Source organism: Dermacentor variabilis, chromosome 3 (genome assembly GCF_050947875.1).
Source record: "Dermacentor variabilis isolate Ectoservices chromosome 3, ASM5094787v1, whole genome shotgun sequence".
Lineage (NCBI taxonomy): Eukaryota > Metazoa > Arthropoda > Arachnida > Ixodida > Ixodidae > Dermacentor > Dermacentor variabilis.
This window is the reverse complement of record NC_134570.1, coordinates 188,397,664-188,422,075: the sequence shown is the minus strand read 5'-3', so window position 1 is coordinate 188,422,075 and position 24,412 is coordinate 188,397,664. Positions and strand designations below refer to the sequence as shown.

The window sequence follows — 24,412 nt, the reverse complement described above, 5'->3', positions numbered from 1 at the left end:
TCATACGGCGACGCTCGTAATATTGGTGTTGCTTTGGGGCTTCGAACCCCACGAATAAATCGTCAGTAAGTCAGCTTCGTTGGACGCATGTGCGGTAGGACGCCTTTAACCACGATTTGGAGTAATATTCCAAAATTGGGACGAATTCGTAGTTCTCGCGACTGTATACAAACTGGGCATCGATTTATTTCACCGACAAAATTGTTACATTTTGCGGAAATTAAATCGCCCACGCCCATTAGAAGAAGAAACGTTCAAGGTGTCGCACAGTTTTTGATGTCTGGTGACGTGAATAATACAAATGCGAAAATATACCCTCCTTATATCTTGTCAACGCCATTCTTTTTTATAAAATGCATAGAGTCATCGCTGAAATACGTGGCTTTCGTTAGATTCTGCGGTGCCGGGAAGAATAAAATTGCATTGGGAAAATTATTTTTCTGGCTGACAATGATACATATCCATAGAAAACTTTCGGACGCTGCCTCTACGTGCAGTTTTGAGTCTTGAATCTTGAATAAGCGTAGAAAACTTACGGATGGCTTCTTATATAGGCGCAAGTTTGAAAAATATGACGCTCTACAATGTTACTGGCGTCTGTTGGCTTCCAAAAGAGCATTCGTCGTTAAAGAAAGCATGCCCGCCACCGTTAATTCTTCCAAATACCACTCCTGACCTAGTAAACGGTATTGTTACTTGGTCTCCGCGAACTTTCTCAACACTGTAATTTTTATTACCTGCCCGCCGTCGGCCGACGTACGTCGCGGCCGTGACGTAGTTCAATTGAGGAAACCAACCGAATGCATATGCTATACTTTCAGGTAGGTGACCTGAAGCGATGGATGATCTCCCTGAACCTAGACTTGGCCGCACCAAAACCTGCCGAACCTTATAACTCCATCGACCTCATGGTGCGCTGCTCCCTACAATTTGGCTTAGGCGCCCTATTTGAATTCGAAATAGGGAAGCTTGCATTTATCGGCGGAAAGAGAAGCCTCAGGGTAAGTACGGCGCTTCTTTTTTTGTTTTTTTTTTTTTTTTTGGATAGAAGAAGAGATATGAAGCACGACTTCGCGATGCGTGTTAATCTTGCGTGAACTCAACTGTTCTTCTCATTTTCATTTTTTTCACACAACAGCGCAACAGTCCCCTGAATGTAAAATTTCACTGGTATAGCCAAGACGCCGTAAAAGTTGAATTAGGCGCTCCAACAGTGAGAACGCTAATTAATCCATGCTAATTACGCATATATTTGTGAAAGTAAGCATGCAGAAAACATCTTAATTTGTGTAATAAGCTCGCTTTATCACCTAGTCGAGACAGTGGCTCCGGTATGACCGCCATTCAGCACGCAAGGAGATATGAAAACTAGGATGCAACCTTTTGAAAAATAGTTTCATAACGTTTCCTGAAAGTAGGGTTCAAGAATGTCATTGAGCGTGGACTTGAACGTCAGTTTATGGTCGGAAATGTTTATTTCTTCAACCACGCGCCATACCAGTTCTCAAGCGACACGATGTTTTCAAGATGTTGTGATAGTTACACTCAGTTTGCCTTATCATACCTGGTTTTGTATCTTAATTTGTGTAATAAGCTCGCTTTATCACCTAGTCGAGACAGTGGCTCCGGCATGCCACTATCTTTTAAGCTGACTCTGCTCTTTGTGTTTTCAATTCATCCTTTAAAGAAAACAATTTGACGCATCTCACGCGCGAATATGTGGGAGTCGATTATAGGCGACGCTTTCCTCGGTGTTTACTGAAAAGCCTTCACCTGTCCCCTTTGGTTCTGCACAGGTCAATGCTCCTCGCGCAAAGCACGGTCGGGTGCCATTTTGTCTAACTTACTTCTTTCTTCACACTCGCCTGTTTCTGTCGCCTTATTTTGCTCCTCCGTATAGTCCACTTTCTGTTGCCAAGTTCGTCATTTCTTGCCTCTTGGTGTGCTTTTCCATTCGGGCACACAGAAGCACATGCCCATGCTGGGGCAGCTGGCCGAGAACGTTACAAGCTCACTGTAGCATATTCAGCGGCCCAAGCTCTCTATTCAGACACGTACCCAGTCGCACATACTTCGTGGCCCAATTTATGCAATCGGCAAAACAGCAGCAACCAGCACCCGTCAACGTATTGGAAAGGAGCAAACTGAAGCCTAGCATTGAAATATAATGCAGCTTATCAGTGCACAATAGGATCACGCCGTAACGTTGGTGATAAGCTTAAGCTCCCCCTCCCCCTTTGTTCCTCGTAGTTTGTGATGAGCGGGAACGACGTGCGTTGGCTGGACAAGCGGGAGGAGAGGGAGCGGCAGCTTGGACAAAAGGCTAAGCAGGAGCTCTACCTGTCCTACCTGATTCTCTACACAGATAACAGGACAAAGCTGAGGGAGATGTTCAGGAATGCGATTTCACTGGACAATACAGGTGAGCCAGTCTGTCTTTTTTGTTTGCCTGCCGGCTTACCCAGAAAACGGCGGCCCACTTTCCCGTCGAAATTAATCTATACGTGCATAAGAAATGGCGATATGATGATTTTCTTGGCAGCAACATCGCTCGGATGCGTCCAGATGCCATTATCTTTTTCGGAATTACCGTAACGCGGTAGCGGGGTAAAAAACGTTGACATGACATGCGAATTTGAAATGAAAATGGAAGTTCAGTTATGTGTGGTGCTTGTTTTTATTTATTTTTTGCTTCGTTACTTGCTCTCCTTGCGCGAATACGCGAATTCCCTGTAAACCGCTGTCTCCCATTTTACTTTATATTTATATTGTCATCATTACTATTGTATCACATTTATATTGGTCTGTGACTTGCATTTGTAAACATATGGTTAAACTCATTGCCTGATATGAATATCTATTATTTTTATTCACCGCATACTGAACCTTCCCTGTAACTATACATTCACGTCAACAATATCGATAAATCTGTCCTGGATATTATGCAAGCTACATTTCATGCACGCAAGGCGGAGGTAAAGTAAGCATCTTATAGAAATGTACCCACCAAGCAAGCAATAACTTAAGCGCAGCATCCTTATGCCCGGTCGTCGGCACCGAAAATGAATGTTACTAGGTGTTGTTCCCATATCCTATATATGTATATACTTTCATTTCCCGTTAGTGGTCGTTTCCTTGGTTCAATAAAAAACTGCCGATAATTTCCCCTATGCTGTCCTTGGTATCGTTGTTTTGGCATCTTATATGACTGATTAGTCAACTTTTTAATTATTGCTTGAGGACCTCTCTGACACGCCGATTTCATGAGCACTTTCAGAAACCACCGTTCGAGTTGTTTACTTTACGATACGTCTCAAGTAGCGGGTTTAGCGGGTTGCAAAGAAAGCCCGCGAAATATGAGAAAAGCCACGTGACCGAGCGCTTGCGCACTGGTATCGTGCTGCTATCAAGCGTGCGTTCGGTGAACAAGGTCGGCTCCCGTCGGATGACGGCGAAAATGCATGCTGCTGGCCGAGCGCTGCCGATGAGAAAAAGAACGTCCTGCCGCTTCGTCGGCGCCAGTCACGATGCAGCCGACCTTGCTCACCGAACGCATTTTTTTAATATTTTGCCGGCATTCTTTGTAACCCGGTAAAAAGGACTACGTGAGACGTATCGTAAAGGAAACAACTCGAACGGTGGTTTCTGAAAGTGCTCATGAAATCGGCGTATACTTGGGGTCCTCAGCCAATAATTAAGAAAGCTGGGTAATTAAACTTAATGCAATAGTGCCACGCATTAGTGTCTGACGCCATACGCATCTCCGAAGCTAAACTGCGACCGCTTCTCGCTTCAGTTTGCCCGGCATTTTTCAGTCATGCAAGTGAGCGTATTCTCAAGTTATCTACTCGTTGATGACCGAGAGAACCGTTATGCGGCTCTTGCCTTCGAAATACTAATAGCTAAAAAAAACTAGACCCTCTAAAGGTTATTTATAAAACAGGTTGAACATGAAACTCATTAACAGCGATAGTTGTCTCTAAAAAAAGGGAGGCCTAGCAAATTGTTTACCAACTCAAGTTAAATGACGCAGCAATTCAAAAGTACCAATGAGAGGAACACGGAGCGCAGTTAGCTGATGTTATTTTAGATACGTTGAAATTTATCCCGTGCGGCCTCCGCAACGACTATAAGGTGCCACAAATGTAGAGTAGAAGATATTTTTCTTGATAAATGTTTTCAAATCAAATAATAATTGCGTATTTCCTTCTAAATAACATAGGACTAAAAATGTTTGCTTATATGGTGATTATTACAGCGCTTTTTCCTTTTCACTTTGTTGTAACTTGGATAGCAACCGCGGGAGTTGCAACGTATAATCAGTTTAAGGCCTTTGTTTTCATACGCTCTCGCAGAGGTAGGAGTGCGTGGTCGGATGTTTCAATGGATACAGAGCTATCTCTCCATACGATCCTTTTTTGTAAGCACCGAGGAAGGCCATTTTTCTCTACATTATAGCTACCGCGGCGTCCCCCAGGGCGGCGTAGTTAGCCCTGTGGTATTTAATCTAAGCCTAATTTCTCTCCTTGAGCATGTGCCAACCACAGTCAGGCTATCAATGTACGCGGATGACATCTGCATATGGACGTCTGCAGTAACACGCCTACAGTTGCGAGCGAGAATTCAGAGAGCCGCTACCCAAACTGCTATCTACCTCCGTAATCGAGGCCTGGAAATTTCCTCCGAGAAATGCGCACTTGAGCCATTTACGTGTAAACCCATGAAAAACTACAAAGCAATGATAAATGGCCAAATAATATGACGGGTTCGACTTACAAGTTTCTAGGTGTCATAATCGACAGGGACTCGTCATGGAGCCCTCACGTATCATACGTGAAAAAACGGTTGACAGGCATCTGCCACCTGTTCCAAGTTTTTCACTGGCAAGACCTGGGGAATGTCGACAAGTGCCATGTTACAACTGTACAGGGTGCTTTTTCTCGGCTTTCTGCGATACAGCTTGCCAGCAATAAGCAACGCAGGTAAAACGAATCTACGCACAATACAAAGTCTTCATGCCCAAGCGCTCCGAATTTGTCTAAGCCTGCCTCAGAGTGGTTCAACAGTGGCTGCGATAACAATCGCTAGAGCCCACCTTGTCAAGACCCACATCGAAGTTGAAGTGCTCAGGACCCATATAAGACATCTAGCCAGGACTCCTAGTCACCACTTAGTCTCTCTACCAGTGGACAGACCTCGCATATCTTTCAGCCAAGCGATTACCGCATATGATGAATCATTGCCAGCTTGTTTCACTCCGGCTGCGAGACCTACGATTCATCCATGGTGCCTCGCTCAGCCAAAAATCAACCTCACAATACCTGGCATTGCGAAAAAAGCTGATCTATCGTCACCAGCCCTTAAATAGCTCACGCCACTATTTTTGCACGAGAGCTACCGCGACTCTACGCATATCTACACTGATGGATCTGTCCTGCCAAACAGCTCCGCGGCGCAATCGTGATACCAGCGAAAGTTACAACAATCAAATTTAAGACGACTCATGCGACAACGTCGACGGCAGCAGAACTGGCAACGCTCTTTACTGCCCTCCATTACATTGGTGATGAACCGCCACACAAGTGGACGGTATTCTGCGATTCCGAAGGCGGCACTGCAGTCTCTCCTGTCACCTTTACGACGTGGATTGCACGAATAGCTAATATTTCACATTACCGAGACGTTACACCATATAAGTGATGCAGGCCATGAAATAACCTTCCAATGGCTTCCAAGTCACTGCGGGATTATCGGTAATGAACGGGTCGATCAAGCTGCCCGCTCAGCCGATATTGAGGAGCACCACGCACCAATTCCATTTTCTAGAACTGACGCAGCACGGAAACTCCACCTGCTCGCTCGGCAATGCACCACGTCGCAATGGAATGAGCCACATTTAAGAAATACTCAACTGTACTCCCTTAATCCAACACTAAGTCTTCGAGCGCCGTCACAGCTTCGCCGTGGAGACGCCACGCTTTTATATTGACTGTGGTTGGGCGTTGCCTTTACCAAAGCCTATGCATTCCGCATAGGGATGACTGACACCGCAACCTGTGGCCACTGCGGCCATGAAGAATCGATTGAACATATTTTGTGCACGTGCCAGCAGTACAGTCCACAGGGGAATGCCTTCGCCACAAACTTGACCAGCTGGTCGACCAACCGCTATCGGAAAAAAGAATTTTACACCATCGAAAGGACCTACCGTCACAGAAGAAGGCCGTGCAAACACTATTACGCTTTTTGCGATCTACCGGCCTTTGTGAACGTCTTTAACTGGAACGCCTTTTTTGTGTGCTTGTCTTTTTTTTATCGCTTTCCTCTCTGTCTTCTTTCTAAACCCTATCTCCCATCCCCAGTGTAGGGTAGCACACCGGTGACTGAGATCTTGTTAACCTCCCCGCCTTTCCTCTTCATCTCTCTCTCTCTCTCTTTGTTTTCATATTACGCTCATGCATGCTCCCGAAACATATCGATGCAATGCACGGTATGCCCCAGCAGAAACTTGTTTGTGCTTGAACGTGGTGTTCTGAAGGTGACGCCTCTGTTGCAGTTAGAAAATTGCACGTAATACTGCTTTCGTACAACTTGCAGCTCAGAACAGTTTCTTGTTTCTGACGATTTCTTTTGAAGATGGAGAGCCTTACCTGAGTCTTTCAATTCGTTTTGTGGTCACGAAACTCCGGCTAAAGTTTCATATAGGGACAGCGCATGCTGCTAGTGGCGCAGGTGTCGAGGAGCGGGCACAAAACCGCCGCGCGAGTGTTCGCAGCGACTGTTTTTCGGCAAACTGGCTGACATTCTTTCCTATTTGCGTTTTCGGGGGCTGATATTTGTGCATAGTGTGGACGCTACTTAACCCATTATTTAAGACACGATAAAAGTAAACATTTAAACAAAGTTTTTTTAGGTGAACACCGACGTTTCGAAACCGGCTCGATTCCTTCTTCATGGTGTGCTTGCGGGAGAGGTGCAGCGTGGCTTTTTAAACCCACGTGTGGACAACCGCTGGGTCAATGAACGCAAGCCATGGGAGTAAGACAAAGGAAGGTTCCCCCGAGGAGCGATTAACATTGCCGTGTGTTTCCTGAATGTGCGGCGACTCAAGAAGCAGCCTCCTGCTTGGATATGGCTCGGTTTCCAGCACAACAGCCTTGTTGAAGTCAATCTTGTCAAGCGTTTTGCAGTGTTCAGCAAATGCGCACCGCTGACTGTCCATTTGTTGTTACCAGAAAGCTTGGCTGCAACATCCAGACTCTAATAACCCCGCGTGATTGACGCTGGCCGCTAGTAAACCTTGCTAGCGGCTGTTTCCTGAACAGCCCGCTTACTTTCTCTCGCTGCTCATTATAAACAGGATGTTTTCCTACATGCGCCCAGCCTGCGCATTACTTTGCCATTATTTTCACCGCAACTTGTCTGCAGTATGCATGACACTGGAAGGTCTACCGTGGCGGTCAGTAGCATTCGTTTTCTGATTGCGGCCGTATCGGCCGAGTCCTTGCTTTTGTCAAAGTGCATAAGACTATGTACATAAGCTTATGACTGGCGCTTACCTTGCAACAAAATACTGCAAGCTCACTGACGCTGAAAGTCATACGTTTTGGCGGTATTTGAAGAACATTTACGAGCTGAAGCGCGCTACAGAAGCGATCACATGACGAAAACACCGACAGTTTAAGAATCACTTTTTGCTGACACTTGTGGAGGTGGCAAAGCACAGCTGAACACTCTTGCTACATGGGCCATTTATTTAACCTTTGTCACGCAGTGGCGACGAAGACGCTGGTGAGTATAAGGAAATATATGAAATCTTTTTATTAAGTGCTCACATGCTGGCTGTTCCCTAACTACCACAATACGACAAGCTGGGAGTGGCCATACATTGAACAACATGTGCGCAGTGATCGGAAGCATGAAGCAACGTGTACAAAATAAACGCAATTGGGACATAGATGAGTAGACCTTTCTAAAAAGCAGCAGAACCTCACAAATGTATAGGATCTTGTATGTAACGATAGTATGATAAAACTTAAGATACATTGAGGAACATAGTGTGTTTGCATTCAAATAACCACAAACTCGTCAGTCTGAACAATATCCGTAGGATCTGAATGCTTCTCGCAGACACGGACTCGCTCGGAGTCGAAGCTAAAGCCATCGTTTTCCTGCCGTGGTATCGCCCGATTCCATATTTCACGCTGCTCGGCGTCACTAGGCAGACAGACATGGCGAGGCTTTTTCGTGCGTACCTCTGTAGCCAGAGCGGCAACCCGTCACACAGCAAGTCTTCGGAATCTCAGATTAGCGCGTCACATGCACTGCACTTGCTAGTGATCGAAGGCAAAATCATCGAAGAAAACAGTAGCTGCCACACCACCGGCGTCGCGTCCCGCCTGTAGTCTCGCGGCTGCACACGCGCCACACGTTCGCGGGCCTTCGTCGCTGCCCCTATTATGACCCCTAGCGCTGCCTCGCGGAAGGCGCGGTGACCATATGAAGCTCTCCCTTAGCGTTACGGAGAAGTTTCGTGACCATAAAAGCATTGAAAGACTCTAGCCTTGCGCATATACGGAGCAGCACCATCACTCTCGGAAACACAAACTGAAAGGGCCCATGCACAATTGGATGAGCAACTGCTTGGCTGATGTGCGCTATGGATACTTTGGGCACGCCTCCACAAATATACATAAGACCTGTTGGCTTTGATAGTTGCTGAAATATAGATGACCACAAGGACTGGCCACAGGCATTTTGATGGGCAGAGATGGGCGCAGCTCGCTATAAAAAAATGCATATGCGCAGCGGAAACGGCAGCACCAGCTTCTGGGTCCTTGGTGCACACGACCTCCAGATATACTGTGTGGATACGTGGAAAGCTTCAGGCCTAAAACGAATTATTTTTTCTTCGCAGCGTGTGGTTGTTGTCTTAGCGCTAATGCCGAACAGTTTTCAACTAAGCTGGCAATCATTTCGACCTGTTCCTTCCACGCTTCATGTTGCTGGACCAGGAGACCGGAAAATCACGGGGAAACCTCCTAGCACTTACGAAGTAAATTGATTCATTCTCCGTAGCGTTGCCTTTCGAGATTATTTCAATTGTATCAGCACGTTATGTACGAGATGTATAAATGGACGCTGTGCTTCCGACAACCATTCTTGCTAATGCCTAGTACCATACATGAAACCTCCAAAAATCACTGCTTCTACATTACAACCTTGCCTCAATGTTGTTTTTACGTTGGTAGCTTCCGGTATGTTTAAATACAATTCCCTTCTATTTTCATACTTCCAGTCTTGCAAGAGCTGGCAGCTCAGGCGGGAGCAGATGAGAAGAATCTGCCTTATCGGCTTCGTGATTTGGCGCATTTCACGACACCCTTGGCGGAATCAGGTTAGTAAGGCCAGCGCAAAGTTTAGTACCGCAAATGGCCGTCCGGGCGAATGTGGCGTTCTAAAGTACGTATTCAGTGCGATGGCGGTGGTGCAATGTGATGACGGCAGGCAACGTTTCCTTTTTGTTCGACCAATTGTGGCAATGGGGAAGGAGAGCATAGAGAAGTGACCTGACCACGAAACCATAACGACGACCCCTCAGTACGTGACTGAGGCGCCAGTAGTGCTACTACTAGAGGGAACAAGCTCCGATCTCACATTTAACTTGGCATCAGCAACACTTCCACATTGGGCGAAGGGCCACCAGTAGAAGCGCCGGTGCTGAAATCGTTCTTGCGAGAAACTTGTATCACGTGATGTCGCTTCGCCACTGTGAGATCTGACGCGGCAATCTTACTTCGCTATTTAGAAGGTTTCCTTTATTTTGATTGTTGATAAGACGCTGAGCTTTAGTGTTCTATATCACTGACTGCATATCATATTGACCGCAAATAAAGACGGGGACAGCAGAAGAGAACACAAAAACGACACGGGTGGTATCATTACGGAGAAGTTTCATGAGCCTATAAGCATTGAAAGACCTTAGCTTTACGCATATGTGGAGCAGCATTATCTATCGCTCTAGGTAACACAAGCTGAAATTGCCCATGCACAATTGGCTGCCTTATCACAGAAACAAAATTGCTCGGGGCCTTCTAAGTGCTGTTTAATACGCTCACGGCGGAATGTATTCAGCCAAGGCCAAGTTACGCTTGCGTTTTAGTGGGATTGCTCACTCAGAATGCAGCGACAAAACCTAGTCTATGGAAAAGTAAATCGGTCAATGTTATTTTTTTTCAGCTTCCAGAGATACAAGATTTTTTCACAGAATTTTGAAAGCAAGTTAACTTGTCTTAGATACTAAGCATTCAAGACTCGGCTTGGTTAGTCGGTGGAAGCGTTTGCCGTAGTGAAAAGCAAAGGGTATAAGACATTGTATTTGCCGCTTTTTTCATCAGCAGAGAAAATAAAGATGGCGTGAACTACTACATAATACAAACGAGGCATATTTAGTAAACTTGTCAGTACAAAATTAACATATGGCCGCTCCCGAGCCCACTTGACAGTTCTACGCTTTATTTGTTGTTGTTTTGTTCGGGCGTCTGCTGCGTTCAAAATGAAAATTAAGGCGTTTTGCATCATCGGTGTAAAATTGCGCTGGGGAGCATGCGAACGAGGCACGACACGATACGCTTTTTAGGCAACAACTTAACAAGGGCACGCGCTGATTACGCAAGCCTTGCGTTACATCGGGATAAAACTTAAAGGAACGGATGAACGTCCGTATTACGGCGCATGAACAGGAATGCGTGGGCCGATCCCGGAGACAGCCCAATATCGGGCCGACACGTGGCGGGGGCGAAGCAGGCTTCAAGCACTCCGCCAACTTCCAAAAACGTTTATCTTGGGTCCAAATAGAACCACATAAGTTAGTCGTTATTGACAAGCGCTATATATATATATATATATATATATATATATATATATATATATATATATATATATATATATATATATATATATATATATATATATATATATATATATATATATATATATATATATATATATGTGTGTGTGTGTGTGTATTTATGTATATGTGTGTGTGTTTGTGTGTGTGTGTGTGTGTGTGTTTATATATTTAATTTTCAGAAAGTGCACCTAGTGTCGCAACTTAGCCTTCCGGCGCTTTGTTTTAAATCCTGTTTGTTGACAAATAGTGAGAAGGGGAAAGAGTGTGGCGACGACGCCTGTGCACGTTGCCTGGGCTTCTGCGGTTATAACGCCATGTGCGTCGGGGGCGCGGAGGCAGCGGGGCTTGGAGCATATATGCACGGGAGGTAAGGCGACCGCGGCGGCGCTTGTGCCGGCGTAGTGCGGTGTCGCATAAAGGAAAAATGTATGATTTCATATTGAATGCAGCCCATGCATGTAGCCCGTGTACGCAGCCCAAACAGCTTCGCTGCTAATTCGTCCCCATATGAAGGTTGCAGCCCCACGAATTTCCTCTTCTGTTCTGCCCACGAGAAACGGACAAAAGGGTTGGTGATGACAGCGGTGCCACGTCGTCTTCTTCATTTCGCTCATTTGTAAATATATTGCAGTGCCAGAGCTGTTCAAATCAGCTTCCAAGAACTGAAGGCGTTGAAGCAGGAGCGTCCTCTTGCGGTTTTTCGCCTTTCTTCTCGCCGTAGAGTCACAATGCTTCACGAACTTCTAAAACTGTACGTGCGTATCAAGATTTCGAGCTTGCCGTGGTCGAATTGGCAGAATTCGCAGATACGCCCGTCGCCTGTCTGGATCTGAAACAGCCTGACGCGCACGCGGCGACGGCGGTTGCTGCTGGCGTTCCACCAGGTTAGAACAAAAGCCCATAAGTCACCCGATGGCACGTGAGCGATTGGAGGTGGCGCCGGAGGAGGTTGCTTCCATTTATTCTTGGACCTGCGGACCATGAGCCGATCTTCTGTCCTCGATCTCGTTTTCATTTTTGACGCCTAGAAGGTCTCGGGTGGTACTTCGGCGTGGTAGTCCGCCGCAGATCATAACAGTGCCGGGAAAGCTGCAAGCCTTCGCTCGACCTTAACTGCGAACTTACACTTGTGTGGTATTTCTTGTAGTGGTGGACTTGCCGGTACTGTCGGTGGAATGTGGCTATGCTGGTCGATGAATGTGAGCTTGGTTTGAGATGTCCGTGCAGTCGCGCCTAATCCGGTGGGGGTTGTGACGTCCTCAATGCAATAGCGCTCTCGCTGGGACGAGCTGGACCAGGGTGGCTGCACGTAGCGGTATTGCTCCGAGGCAAAGCAGTCATCCTGGTGGCGGTTATTGTCGTTCGTGTCCTTTTTGTTGTTGAAGGATCTCTCAGAAAGTCTTGGCGCTGTCGAGGTGCTGCTCTCGGAAGTGTGGTTCGGAGCGCTGCCTTTCAGGTGGTATTCGGGCTCGTCGCAGTGTAGGGTGAGAGGAGCAAGAGTTGTGACGGTTTTGGCGGTTTTCTAGCAAGCTAAGTCTTGGTGTATTTGTATTTGATCTCGCTCGAGGCTCAACGGCTTGCACGTTTCGTTTTCGGGCAGCTTTTCGGGCAGCGTTTTGTTTTCGGGCATCTCGAACTTGTCCGACGTTCTGGTCGTAATCTGGGGGGCCGTGTCGGCGATCACCTTGTCGTTGTTCAGAAAGTGATGATGCCATAACTTCGCCTTGGTTCAGAGCTTCTGTAGGACTGGCTGAACTGGTGCTCGGGCGGTTTCTGCGTTCTCCAGGTTAGTACTCTCATCGGGCACTCCTCTTGCATGTCCTGCCTGCTTACCGGTTTAATAGCTAGCGCAGGCAGTCAGTTTGAATCCTAGGGTTGTGCCAGTATAAAAATGGGAACGAACCTGCCTGATGGTATGGCGGATATTCCCGTGGCATTCTACGGCTTCGGCGGATACGGCTTCGCATTCGTCGTCGTCGATCACGAGCTTTTAGATTTTGGCGTTGCTTTCAGTGAGGCAACAGTCCTTGTGCTCGACTTCGGTTAAGAGAACCTGCAAGTCGGTAGGCGTCGGTTCAGTTTCCTGCAAGGCTCCGGTTGCGGCGTCGATGACTCGGGTAGCGACGCTTCGATGGCGGCGTGATGACAGCGTTGTGGGTCCACGATCGGCTGCGCGGACGGAAGTAACCTTCCCAGCTTTCTCCACCCTAATGAAAACAACGAAGCAACCGCGCGTCAGTCGGTTACAGTTGCTCGATGCGAGTGCTAGATTAGAACACCGTGTCCCCAGGCCTACGTTCATGGTAATGGCACGCCTTTTCTCTCTTCTATTCTCAACAGTAACGGATCCGAAGCAATGGAGATCTTAGAATTATTACTACAGATTGTAAATGCCGGTGTGTTCATTAATACGCTGTGTCGATATCTTTCTTAAATGCAAATCCCTTTCACGTCAACAGTCATCGTGAAATGGCGTTTTGCCGGAACTCTTTCGTTTATTTGTTTTTACAAAGAAGGTCCATATGGACTGGCGGATTCGTCCGTCTGTCTGTATGTCGCCTGCAAACCGAAACTCCTGCGGCGTAACCCCATGCTCTTGCGTGAAAAAGAAAGAAAGAAAGAGAGGCCTGCGATTGGCTGCGCCAGTAGTGACGTCGTAGCTGTCAGTGGCAGCCGAGCGCGCTCGCAGCACTTTCTCTCCGGCTCTGAAATGGGTAGGTGACGCGTCAAGCCTGCTTCACATGATGCGATTTTCGTCGCACCGGAAGTGCGATTTCCATCGGTTGCGATGAAAATCGCAGTCGCAGTGCCGACTCGCCGATTTTCGGCTGCGACCAACCGGTTGGTCGCACAGTCGCACTGTCGCAGCAATCGCTGCGATTTTCCGTCGAAATTGCGCGGAGAGCTATCGCGGAGCTATTTCGCCGGTTTGTTTTGGGAAATGGCGTCTCGCCCAACAAATGCAATGCGCGGAGACGTGGATTGCCGAATTCGGTACGTACGGGAAGGAAGAATAAAAAACTTGTACCGCAAATTCCACTCTCCCGTTTCTATGCGTTTGTTGACACGCTACGCAGCAAATGAAGTGCATTTTCACGCTTGCTTCGTACGCCTTTGGGAGTTGTCAGTACTAGGAGGTGTTCGATCCCCACCAGACGACGAGGTCGTCATAATTTTCTTTCGTTCAGTAGCATGCGAAAATCGCGCTTACATAGCAGCTTGAATTATTTCAACCTCGGTAAGGACAAATGACAAGACAGCAAAGTACCCGAAGTTTCAACGTTGTGCTGAACGCGGTACCATTCAGTTGCATTTTCTTGTCGGTTTTCAAGCGTGAATTTACCCATGCATGTTGAAAGCTTATCTCTTATTAAATTTGACAGAGCAAAAGTGTAGGCTATCGTAATGAATTTGCTACGATAGCATTAAATCCGTGGCTTGAATAAAATATTACATGCACGTTAAGGTGCACCTCTTCTCTGGAGAATTTTTTTTTCTTGGACAGAAACCAACAGACATCGACTATGTTGCGGACTTTGTATCCTTACTGCATATGTATTAGCACTTGCTTTGAAAGGTAATTAACTCTACAGCTAGTAGATTAAGTAAATTACTTGCTTGCTATAGTGGCACAGTGACAACGTACCCTCCTGCACCGTCATGTAAAACTCGTGCAACAATGCGAAAAGCAGGCAAACGGCCTGCTCTTGTGGGGATAAAACAGTATAAAACGACACGCTGAAGAAAAGTAAATCAAAACTGTGCAGTGAAGTCAGCCAGTTCAGCCAGTACAAGCGGTTCTTGCACGTTCACAGCTGATCAAGTGTGCAGAAACATTCATGCCTTAGATGTTTCTAATAAGTTCGTGATCACACATATTAGTGTGTAAATCCATATAACGATATCTGCTGTGATTACTCTTTATAAGTAATGAAATACCATGCTACTTGCAAGAACATACAACCCCAGGATTTTAGAACAAATTTCAGCATTTCAACTATACACAATATGTGGTTTATTCAATAAAGGACCACAAGCTGGGCTTTTTTTGCAATGACAAACTTATTCAAAATTTTACATACAGGGCAAGAAAGAAAATCTATAGACAAAAATATTGTTCTTCAATTTATTCGCCTGCCACTGTTGCTATAGCATTCTGCTGCTAACACAAGCGGAGGGGTTGATTTGCCAGGCATAGAAGTCGCATTTCAATGCGAGTCATAGGTAAAAAAAAAGCTCTTGCACTTAGATTTAGTTCATCACCTTTTATTGAACCCTTAAACCTCAAAATATTATTGTATAGGGGGACATGCTTATGCAAAATCTAACACCAATAGAAACCAAAGGGCAGAATTCTAAAACAACCATCTTTCGTGATAATTCGAGTGTGTAAATATTCATTGCATCAATATGTATTGTTCAACAGCACTGCATAAATAAGCATGATCAGGTATAGCCAGTACTTTGTCAGGAAGCTGGTTCTACAGATGTATAAATGTCAAGGCATGAATGCTCATACTACGTCGCACACATAGCACAAAGAAAACCTTTTTCAAGAGTTGTCCCTTCTGGCAGATATGAGTGGGCCATAAGCAGCAGAAACTTTATTGGAGGGCATTTTTGTAATACCGCTTTGAAAGAATGAAGAGAGTGAAGAGGCTTTTAACAGCAGTACCTCATGCTACTCTAATAAGAAGAGGAACGATGAACAAAAACATTTCTGGTAGAACACTTAAACAGTAACTTCCTGAAAGACAGATTCCTGAAATTCTTCCTGAAATTAAATAAATTAATTAATTAAATAACTTCCTGCAATTCCAGGTGAGAGTTGGAGGTACATTTGGCCCACTCACACCAACAACACAGGCGTACTACAATAAACACTACAGCCTATGGTGTATTACAGTCTATTGGAAAGCTATCTTATACAGAAATCAAGAATGATGCAACAAGCCCTCGACAACACTACAGACTTTCTCGGCCAGTCTGTCCTCTCGCTTCCTGATAAGTCGGCTTACATCGACATTGGAAAAAAGACTAGAATCAAGAACTACTCCAGATTGCACATTGTGCTCCCAATACCTGGAGAAACATATCCGCAAGTCAACATCCACAAATCCTCAGCTAGTGTAAGACCATGACGGCAGAGCCAGCATGTAGGTGAGACAATTATGCCATGCCTGGACGCAAATTCTACACCTGGTGCAAAGAATAATCTTGATATAACGGGGCTGGACGAGTGGATACTATGGAAAATTGCAGATGCTGTGCTTGTGTCCAAGATATGGTACGGTATGAATTATCAGCAGCACACAAAAAAGACAACTCATCGAATACAAGCATCAGGTGACAACAGGTATTTCCGACTCTACCATGCTTGAAGACATCTATGAGAAAGAGCAAACGAACAAGCACCTAGACAGAGTAGAGTTGCAGCCTGCATCACAAATTCTCTGCCTCAAGAGCTCAGAACCTGGTCCCAAAATACTATGCCAGCTAGCATATGAGATGCAAGGACGACTACCCCTCCCTTCAGCAACAACCCCGGGAGCACCTGAACTTAAAACACAACAGGCCCATACCGTGAATTATGGGGGCAAACAATTAAGCCAGGAGACTATGCTACTGTCAAACACACAGAGGAAGTTGCTAATCATAAATATGCAAGCAAACATCAGGCACACGTAGTACACTGATGTGGCAATAGCAGTGTAACAGTAGTATGACACTACATAATACTAAACCCCCTATAAGTGAGTACCATTCCAGGTCATCCTACATCTAGAAAAGCTGAACTGAAAGCAATCAAAGCAGCACTTGTAGTGCAGATTACACCCTGCACAGCACCCTGCATGGATTCACCAGAAACTGTCTGGGCCTGCACATCACACAAGATTGTCAGGAAAATCAGAAGATTGACGCGCTACTTGCAAGCACATGGCCAGAAATTAAATTACAGGATACATAGCCATGCAGATATTCTAGGACACAAGCGGGCTTATAATCCTGAAGTAATAACTTAAAACTGGATGAGTTGGTGTGTATTCATTAACTAAAGTGCAACAGATAGACAAGAACAAAGACAAGAACAAAGCACTCTGTATTCACTTCGTTCTTGTCCCCATCGTATTTCTGTTGCACCATAGTTAATGAATTCATAAGGCTCCACAGGAGAAGAATGATTCCTCTGCCCAAGGGCCCGATTTCACATCCAAATTCACGCGTACACACACACACACACACACACACACAAACACACACACACACACAAACACACACACACACACACACACAAACACACACACAAACACAAACACACACACACACACACACACACACACACACGGTTGCAAGAGTGCATAGCATGAAGCAGTATCAACAGGATGAAACTAGAGTTGGATGAGGGCTAACTTTCAACTGAGGTTCATGTGTAAAAATATGGCAATGAGCAAAACGAGAACATGGTGAAAGCAGGAGCCAATGTTTTGACAAGTGGACTTGTCTTCTTCAAGGTCCATTTGTGGAAACGTTGGCTCCTACTTTCACCTTGTTCTCATGTTGCTCATCATCTTAAATTTCCATCTCCCGCCTTCCCCGTGTTTTCCCCAGAAAAAAGAAAGACATATTTGAAGGTTAGATAAAAATTGGTGCTTGATGCCGCCAAACATAAATAAAAATGCTATAGAAAGAAAATACAGAAAAACTCCAAGTGCAGGAAAAAAATAATTACAATTGCCAATCCTGCATGCCAGCACCTTTCAAAAAACACTGTTGTTATTCCAATAGACAGACTGACAGCTTGCTTATGCAAGCACATTCTTCCACTTCCCTGCCATTGGAAAAAAATGAGTTTCTTGGAAGGTAGCCACATGCACACGTTTTTTTTTCCCTGCACTTGTATATCTATCTGTATTTTCTCGCTTTCCCGCTTTTATGTTTGGTTTCATCAAGCACTAGTCCTTATCAGGTTTTATTGCTGTACTACTTTTTGGTAACCTTTATATATCACTGCATTTTCACTATAAACCTTTTAATTAGAAGTTAGCGTACCCTGTTTTTACTGCTTCACGCTATACATTCTTGCTACCATTGCCCAAATAAAAGATTTTATAAGGTACACAGAAGCATCATAAAGGCCATGAAAGTGACTTGTTGCAGTCTAAAAAAATAATGAATAGCCTAGCTGCAAATGGCACCACAGAACACATAGGACGAACATGAAAACCGAGATGATCTAACAACCAAAAGTTTAAGGTACACACTGAGTAAATACTCACTGACAAGCAATAAACCTAACATACACGAAAAGGAGAAGCAAAAATTCATGTGCGTTTCCTGACAGGAAATGCATCCATTTCTAACGGAGGCCGTGCTGACAAGATTCTCCCAGCATTTTTAGATCTACAGCTTCCGCAATTTCCCTAGGCAGCCGATCTGCACAGAATGCTAGCTTCTTCCTCTACAATGCACGCTCAGATGTGGAGAGTGCATTGTAGAGGAATAAGCTAGCATTCTGTGGAGATCGGCTGTCTAGAGAAATTATGGATGCTGTAGATGCAAAGACATTGGGAGAATCTTGTCAGCATGGCCTATGTTACACTTTAAGAGATGGATGCGTTTTCTGTTGGGATCTGTATGGACACACATCAGTTTTTGCTTCTGCTTTTTGTGTAACTTCGATTTATTGCTTGTCAACAAGCATTTACTCGGCATGTTCAATAAACTTTCATTTGTTAGTACGCCTTGGTATCTAGCAGAAAGGTGTTCATTCTTTTTACAGTGAAGCTGTATATGCCTAGGCAAAACACTCATGGTCCGATCCCAAAAACCCTGGTGTAGGAGTATGAGCCATTGTTTAGGGGTGTGTGAGCCATCGCATTCGTCTTGCATGGACGGAGAAATTTCTTGTTGGGTAGACATAGAAATGCTTATGCATTTCAAACATACATTTATCTACGTATTATTGCAGGAAAAGGACACAGAGGGGGACGGGGTTAAGACAAGATGATGATGTCACAATTACCTCGCAGCAAAGGTGTGCTGGGCTATTGGCTAGACCGATAGTGACGTCGTTTCTCTCTAGCAGCAGAGCGTGCATGCAGCAGTCTCTCTCCGACTTCCCAATAGGTTCAAAAATGTGTCCCTGTATTTAATTAAATGAAATGTGCAGCGCCGATGTATCACTTGGTAACTACAGTGCATAACCGAGTTGCAAATATTATGATTAACACATTACAAAACACATGTGCGTAACATAATTCAGGAAGACTTTGATGGACCCGCTGGATTAACACAATGAACCCCTCATTGCACTCTCCATGATGGGGATCTTGCAAAGCGCGATGTGTGGCATTCCAAATAAACAATATGATAAACCCAAGCCAAACGTGTGCATAACCTGATTAAGAAACACAGACATAACCAATGATATAGAAAGACTTGAATAAACTGTTGGAATTAACCCAGTGATTAACAACGGGGCCGCACATTTCAGCTTCGCTGGTTTACCATCTGTACAGGGTGCATGGGCAGTAATTTTTTCTGTTATTACGTATTGTATAATGTTTCGCCACTAAAACACATTGGGCTAGTCGGTGCAATGTATTGTAGTGCTTTTTTGCTGGTTATATTTAATTTTGTGCCCTTCTTCCTTTTGTAACAACTTTTTTATTCCCCCTCGGATAGTACTCCAACCTTGCAGCCTGTGAGGTACATAAATAAATAAGTACATAAGCACGTCATTAATTCATCTGCAGACGTCTTGAACCATTCCTTGCTCAACAAACATCACTGTGTTGATGTCTCGCAGCGTACATCTACATTAACTGCCGTTTGCGTTTCGGTATAGTTTGTGAACAGTGTAATGTATAAAGATTACATGACATTAAGGTTGTGACTTATGCGGTGCATAAGCAAACCTTGCAAAAGATGACATGTTGGACTGTTGAAAATAAGACAAATTGTATATATTACTTTAACAGCATTTAATTGACTACTTGACAAAAACTTCACTTAGCATAGATTCCAACACGTACACTGAATCTGCAGTTTTTTTTTTTTGCTTGAATGTGGTCGTTACTGCATGAACACATTGTAGATTTGAAAACAAAATTAAATAAATTTGTTTGTTGCAATATAACAATATGCGTAGATCACTGCGATTGCGACACCAGAACTAGATGAAAACATGCACACTATAGGATGCAGAAAAATGCTCAGGACAAACTCCAGAATGTTTGCATCCTGATACTTATGAAAGTGAACAGTTTCATTCCATGGCTGTCAATGAGAGGGAGAAAGAAAACTTAATTGCGTTGGTGGAATAAAAACGCATTGATAAGCTTATAGATATAGTCATTCCTTAACACTTTCGAAATGAATAATTATAGGTTGCTATCGACATTGAAGCAGCCTTTCGACAGCAAGAAAAGGAATCAGATTTTCCAGCTCTGAACAGTGAATTGCAGGCAATGCAAGCAGGCATAAAATTGCGCCAGTATAATCTGTTTAGGAATACCAAATTGGAATAAACATTGAGACTTTCATTTATACTTTCTCTGGCTGAGCAATCTAGTTTGAAATGACTCCCATAAGCATGTCGTAACAATGTTGATCTAATACAGGTTAGATGCATGATGTTGCAAATGGGTCGCAAGCCCCAAGGGTAGCGTTGGCCTGGCGGCCTGGGGCACAGTTGGAAGCATCCGAAGGTCCTGGCAAAGGATGAGTCGACTGCTAACAGAACAACTTGTTTATTCTAGCATCGGAAAAGAGCGGCCGGTCAGGTCGACCGAAGTGGAGAAACGGGAGACCACGTTACTCGACTGAATAAATCGAAGCTTCTTTCTTGGCGTCCGGGGGCAGCTGCTTTTATATTCTCGGAGTCAAGGGCAAGAAGGAACGGCTCGGAAGAGGCGCACGTGACAGCGGCGCACGGACACGTTGTGACAAGTGACAAGTGTCCGCCGGGCCTGCGCCGGTCGGACCTCCTCGATTCACGGTTGTGAAGCTCCTCTCCCCGGCTGCCGCACTTTGACAAGCGTGGGCACCAACATGCACACACACACACACACACACACACACACACACACACGAGCGCGCGCGAAGGCACGTGGCATTTAAACATGCCTGGACGCGCTTAGCAGGAGGTGTCGGGGCAGTGCTGAACTGGCCAAAATGTCCGCCACTGTGAACGAAGCCCCGGCGTCCGTTGCATCCGCGCCGGCTATACCGCACGTCGGAGGCGAAACGTAGCAGACCACCCCGCCGGGAGAAGGAGATCCCGATGGTCAGGGGACAACATCCGCTGTACGGAGGGATGTCGCTCGATGATGCTCATAACCGAAGTCGGTCGTCCCTCGGCGTTTCTTGAGCGCAGCGCACCGAGAAGTCCTCGTTCTCACGTTCACACAGGACGCTGCAAAGTGACTTCGGAAGAGTTGCCATTTTTTTTCTCGTTCCCAGCAAGCGTTAGAACTACGCCGAAACTCAACCGCTCAGTCAGCAAGCACGACACAACCATCACAAAGCCATGCCAGGCTCTTTCCCCTTTTATACTACTGCCTAGTTCCTTACAGTAGTCTAGCAGCACTCAGAACGCGTCCACAAATTGGAAAATTGCACTAGAAAGCACGTCATGACTTTGAAACACTAAACAAAAGCAATATGTTAAAAATCCTGCCTCAGGAAGAAAAACATCAGTAACAAACAACTTTGACGCTGATTCCTACGTTAGGGGCCTCGACTTAAGCCATCGGCGTTACCGTTGAGACTACCCTTTTTGTAACGCACCTCAAAGAAATATTGTTGCAAAGCGAGGCTCCAGCGCAGGAGGCGGCCATTTTTGGAAGAGATGGTCTGCAGCCATTGGGAGAGCGCAGTGATCCGTCTCAATGATAAACCTCGAGCCGGCTAGGTAGCCGGTTGGAACAAACGTGCTGGGCCCTCCCACTGCACGTCGAGTTTGTTTTTTAGCGATGTGCACAATATCATTACCTCATCGCCCACCTCAAAACGACGGGCCCTGGCTGTCCGATCATAATAAACCTTGGCCCTCTGCTGGGCCTTTGCCATTGCTTCACCTGACAACTCCGGTGCCCTTCTTAAGCGTTCGAGGAGCATAAGCACGTACTCCACCACGACTGGGTCGTCGCCCCTGCCTTCCCACGAGTCACGAAGCATGCGAAGCGGAGACCGCAGCGAGCGACCATACCCCAGCTCAGCTGGCGAAAACCCCGTAGCCGCATGCGGCGCGGTCCTTAATGCAAACATCACCCCAGGCAGACACAGCTCCCAGTCAGTTTGTTGTTCAAAACACAATGCTCTCAACACGCGCTTCATGACGGAGTGGAGCTTCTCAACGGAATTCGACTGTGGGTGGTACACTGAGCTGTGTAACAGCTTTACCCCACACCTTTCGAGAAAGGCTGTCGTCAAAGCGCTAGTAAACACTGTGCAGTGATCTGACTGGATTTCCACAGCAAAACCAACTCGCGCAAATATGGACAATAGCGCATTGACTATCTCAACTGAGCTGAGTTCCTTAAGCGGCAATGCTTCAGGGAACTTTGTCGCTGAGCAGATCGCAGTCAAAATGAGTCTGTACCCCGTGGTTGTTACCGGCAGAGGTCCCACTGTATCAATAACGAGCCGTCTAAAAGGCTCCGTAATGATAGATACCAACTTCAACGGCGCCTTCGATTTTTCCCCTGGTTTGCCCACCCGCTGACAGGTGTCACATGTCCTCACATAGTGTTCTGCGTCACGAAAACACCCTGGCCAATAGTACTCATGCAAGAGACGGTCCTTAGTCTTTTTAACTCCTAGGTGTCCGGACTACAAACCTCCATGCGACAAGCGCAACAGATCCTGGCGGCAGCACTGAGGCACGATCAGCTGATCGAACTCCACTCCCCTGCGGTCTAGATACTTCCGGTACAGGACCCCACTTCTTTCCACAAAATGAGCATTTTTCTAGGCGATACCTTCCTTGACATTGCAGCGCATGTTTTCTAGGCTGCCATCCTTTTTTTGCTCTGCTATCAAAGCCGACCGGCTGACTTTTAGCAACCGATTAAGTCGATCTGACGTAGGCGCGATGAGCAAATCTGCAGATAGCTCTTCTAACTTTCCCGTGTCGGGCATTTCCTCTCCAGTATCTGGTGCCTTCAACGCTACAGGCTCAATTTTATTCAGTTCGGACAAGCTCTGAATATCAGCTTGCTGCGCCTCCGACCCTTTCTCATTGTTCGACAACGTCAGCCCCGCAACTGCCACCTTTGCAGCGAGCTCCTGAACTCTCGATCTGGTTAAGGCCTGAACGCTAGCCTCACCAAACAAAAGCCCTTTCTCGAACAGGAGGTGATCGGACCTGTTCGAAAATAGGTACGGATACTGGGGGGGGCAGCATAGATGACACTGCGGCCTCCGTCTCAAGTGCTCCGAAAGGTCCTTCAATAAGCACTTTTGCTACGGGCAGACACACGCTATGAGCTTCCACGGCTTGCTTGATCCATGCGCCCTCGCCCGTGAACATATCGGTTTCTACGTAAGAGGGATGAACTACATGCATTGTAGCTGCGGAATCACGAAGCACTCGGCACTCGTTCACTCCCGTTCACGAGGAGGTCTCGCATGTAAGGCTCCAGAAGCTTCATGCTCTCGTCAGTGCTGCATAATGACAAAAACACGACTTTTGTTTTTGTTTCTAGACACTGCTCCGAAAAGTGACCCGGCTTCTGGTACGTATAACACACGCGCGCTTGCCTCGTCTCGAACCGCTTTCTGCGTTCGGCTTCGGCTGCCGCCGTCTCCTTACGTTCGGTCGGACTGCTTTCACTCGCATCCGCACTACGTGTGTCCGCCCTTGCTTTCATGGGCGTGAACTTCGGCCTCTCAAACTTGGAGCCAAATTCACCCTTTTGACCGTCCTTAGCTCCGCGAGCCCAACGCGTCACAAACTCCTCGGCTAGCTCGGCGGCTTTAACCACCGTACTAACGTCTGGCCTATCCAAGACCCAGTACCGCACGTTCTCAGGTAACCGCCTATAATACTGTTCCAGCCCGAAACACTGCAGAACTTTCTCTCGTGGTCACCAAACGCTTTCTCTTCTTTGAGCCACTCCTGCATGTTTGAGATAAGCCTGTAGGCAAACTCTGTATATGACTCACTTCTGCCTTTCTCATTTTCCCGAAACTTCCGACGGAACGCCTCCGCTGACAGCCTGTACTTTTTTAGCAGACTCGATTTCCCTTGGTCGAAATCCTCTGCCTCCTCTCTCTTCAAGCGGGCGACTACGTCGGCCGCCTCGCCGGGTAACAAAGTGAGCAAGCGCTGTGGCCACATTTCCCGAGAGAACCCCTGCTTCTCGCACGTTCGCTCAAAGTTAACCAGGAACAGACCAATGTCCTCTCCAAGCTTAAACGGCCGCATCAGGTCAGTCATTTTAAACGATACTCGTTCTCCTGCACCGTGTGCCTGACTTCCATTAGGAGCGCGTT

At 46.1% G+C, this 24,412-nt stretch overlaps 1 protein-coding gene across 1 annotated transcript in view; it reads left to right on the top strand.

The window, feature by feature from the left end:
• Positions 1–24,412, top strand: part of LOC142574953 (membrane metallo-endopeptidase-like 1) — a 146,644-nt gene that overhangs the window by 86,531 nt on the left and 35,701 nt on the right. The window contains exons 5-7 of the mRNA XM_075683936.1: positions 822–911; positions 2,251–2,422; positions 9,299–9,397. Coding sequence (XP_075540051.1) covers positions 822–911; positions 2,251–2,422; positions 9,299–9,397 — 361 coding nt within the window. The remainder of the gene's footprint in view (positions 1–821; positions 912–2,250; positions 2,423–9,298; positions 9,398–24,412) is intronic.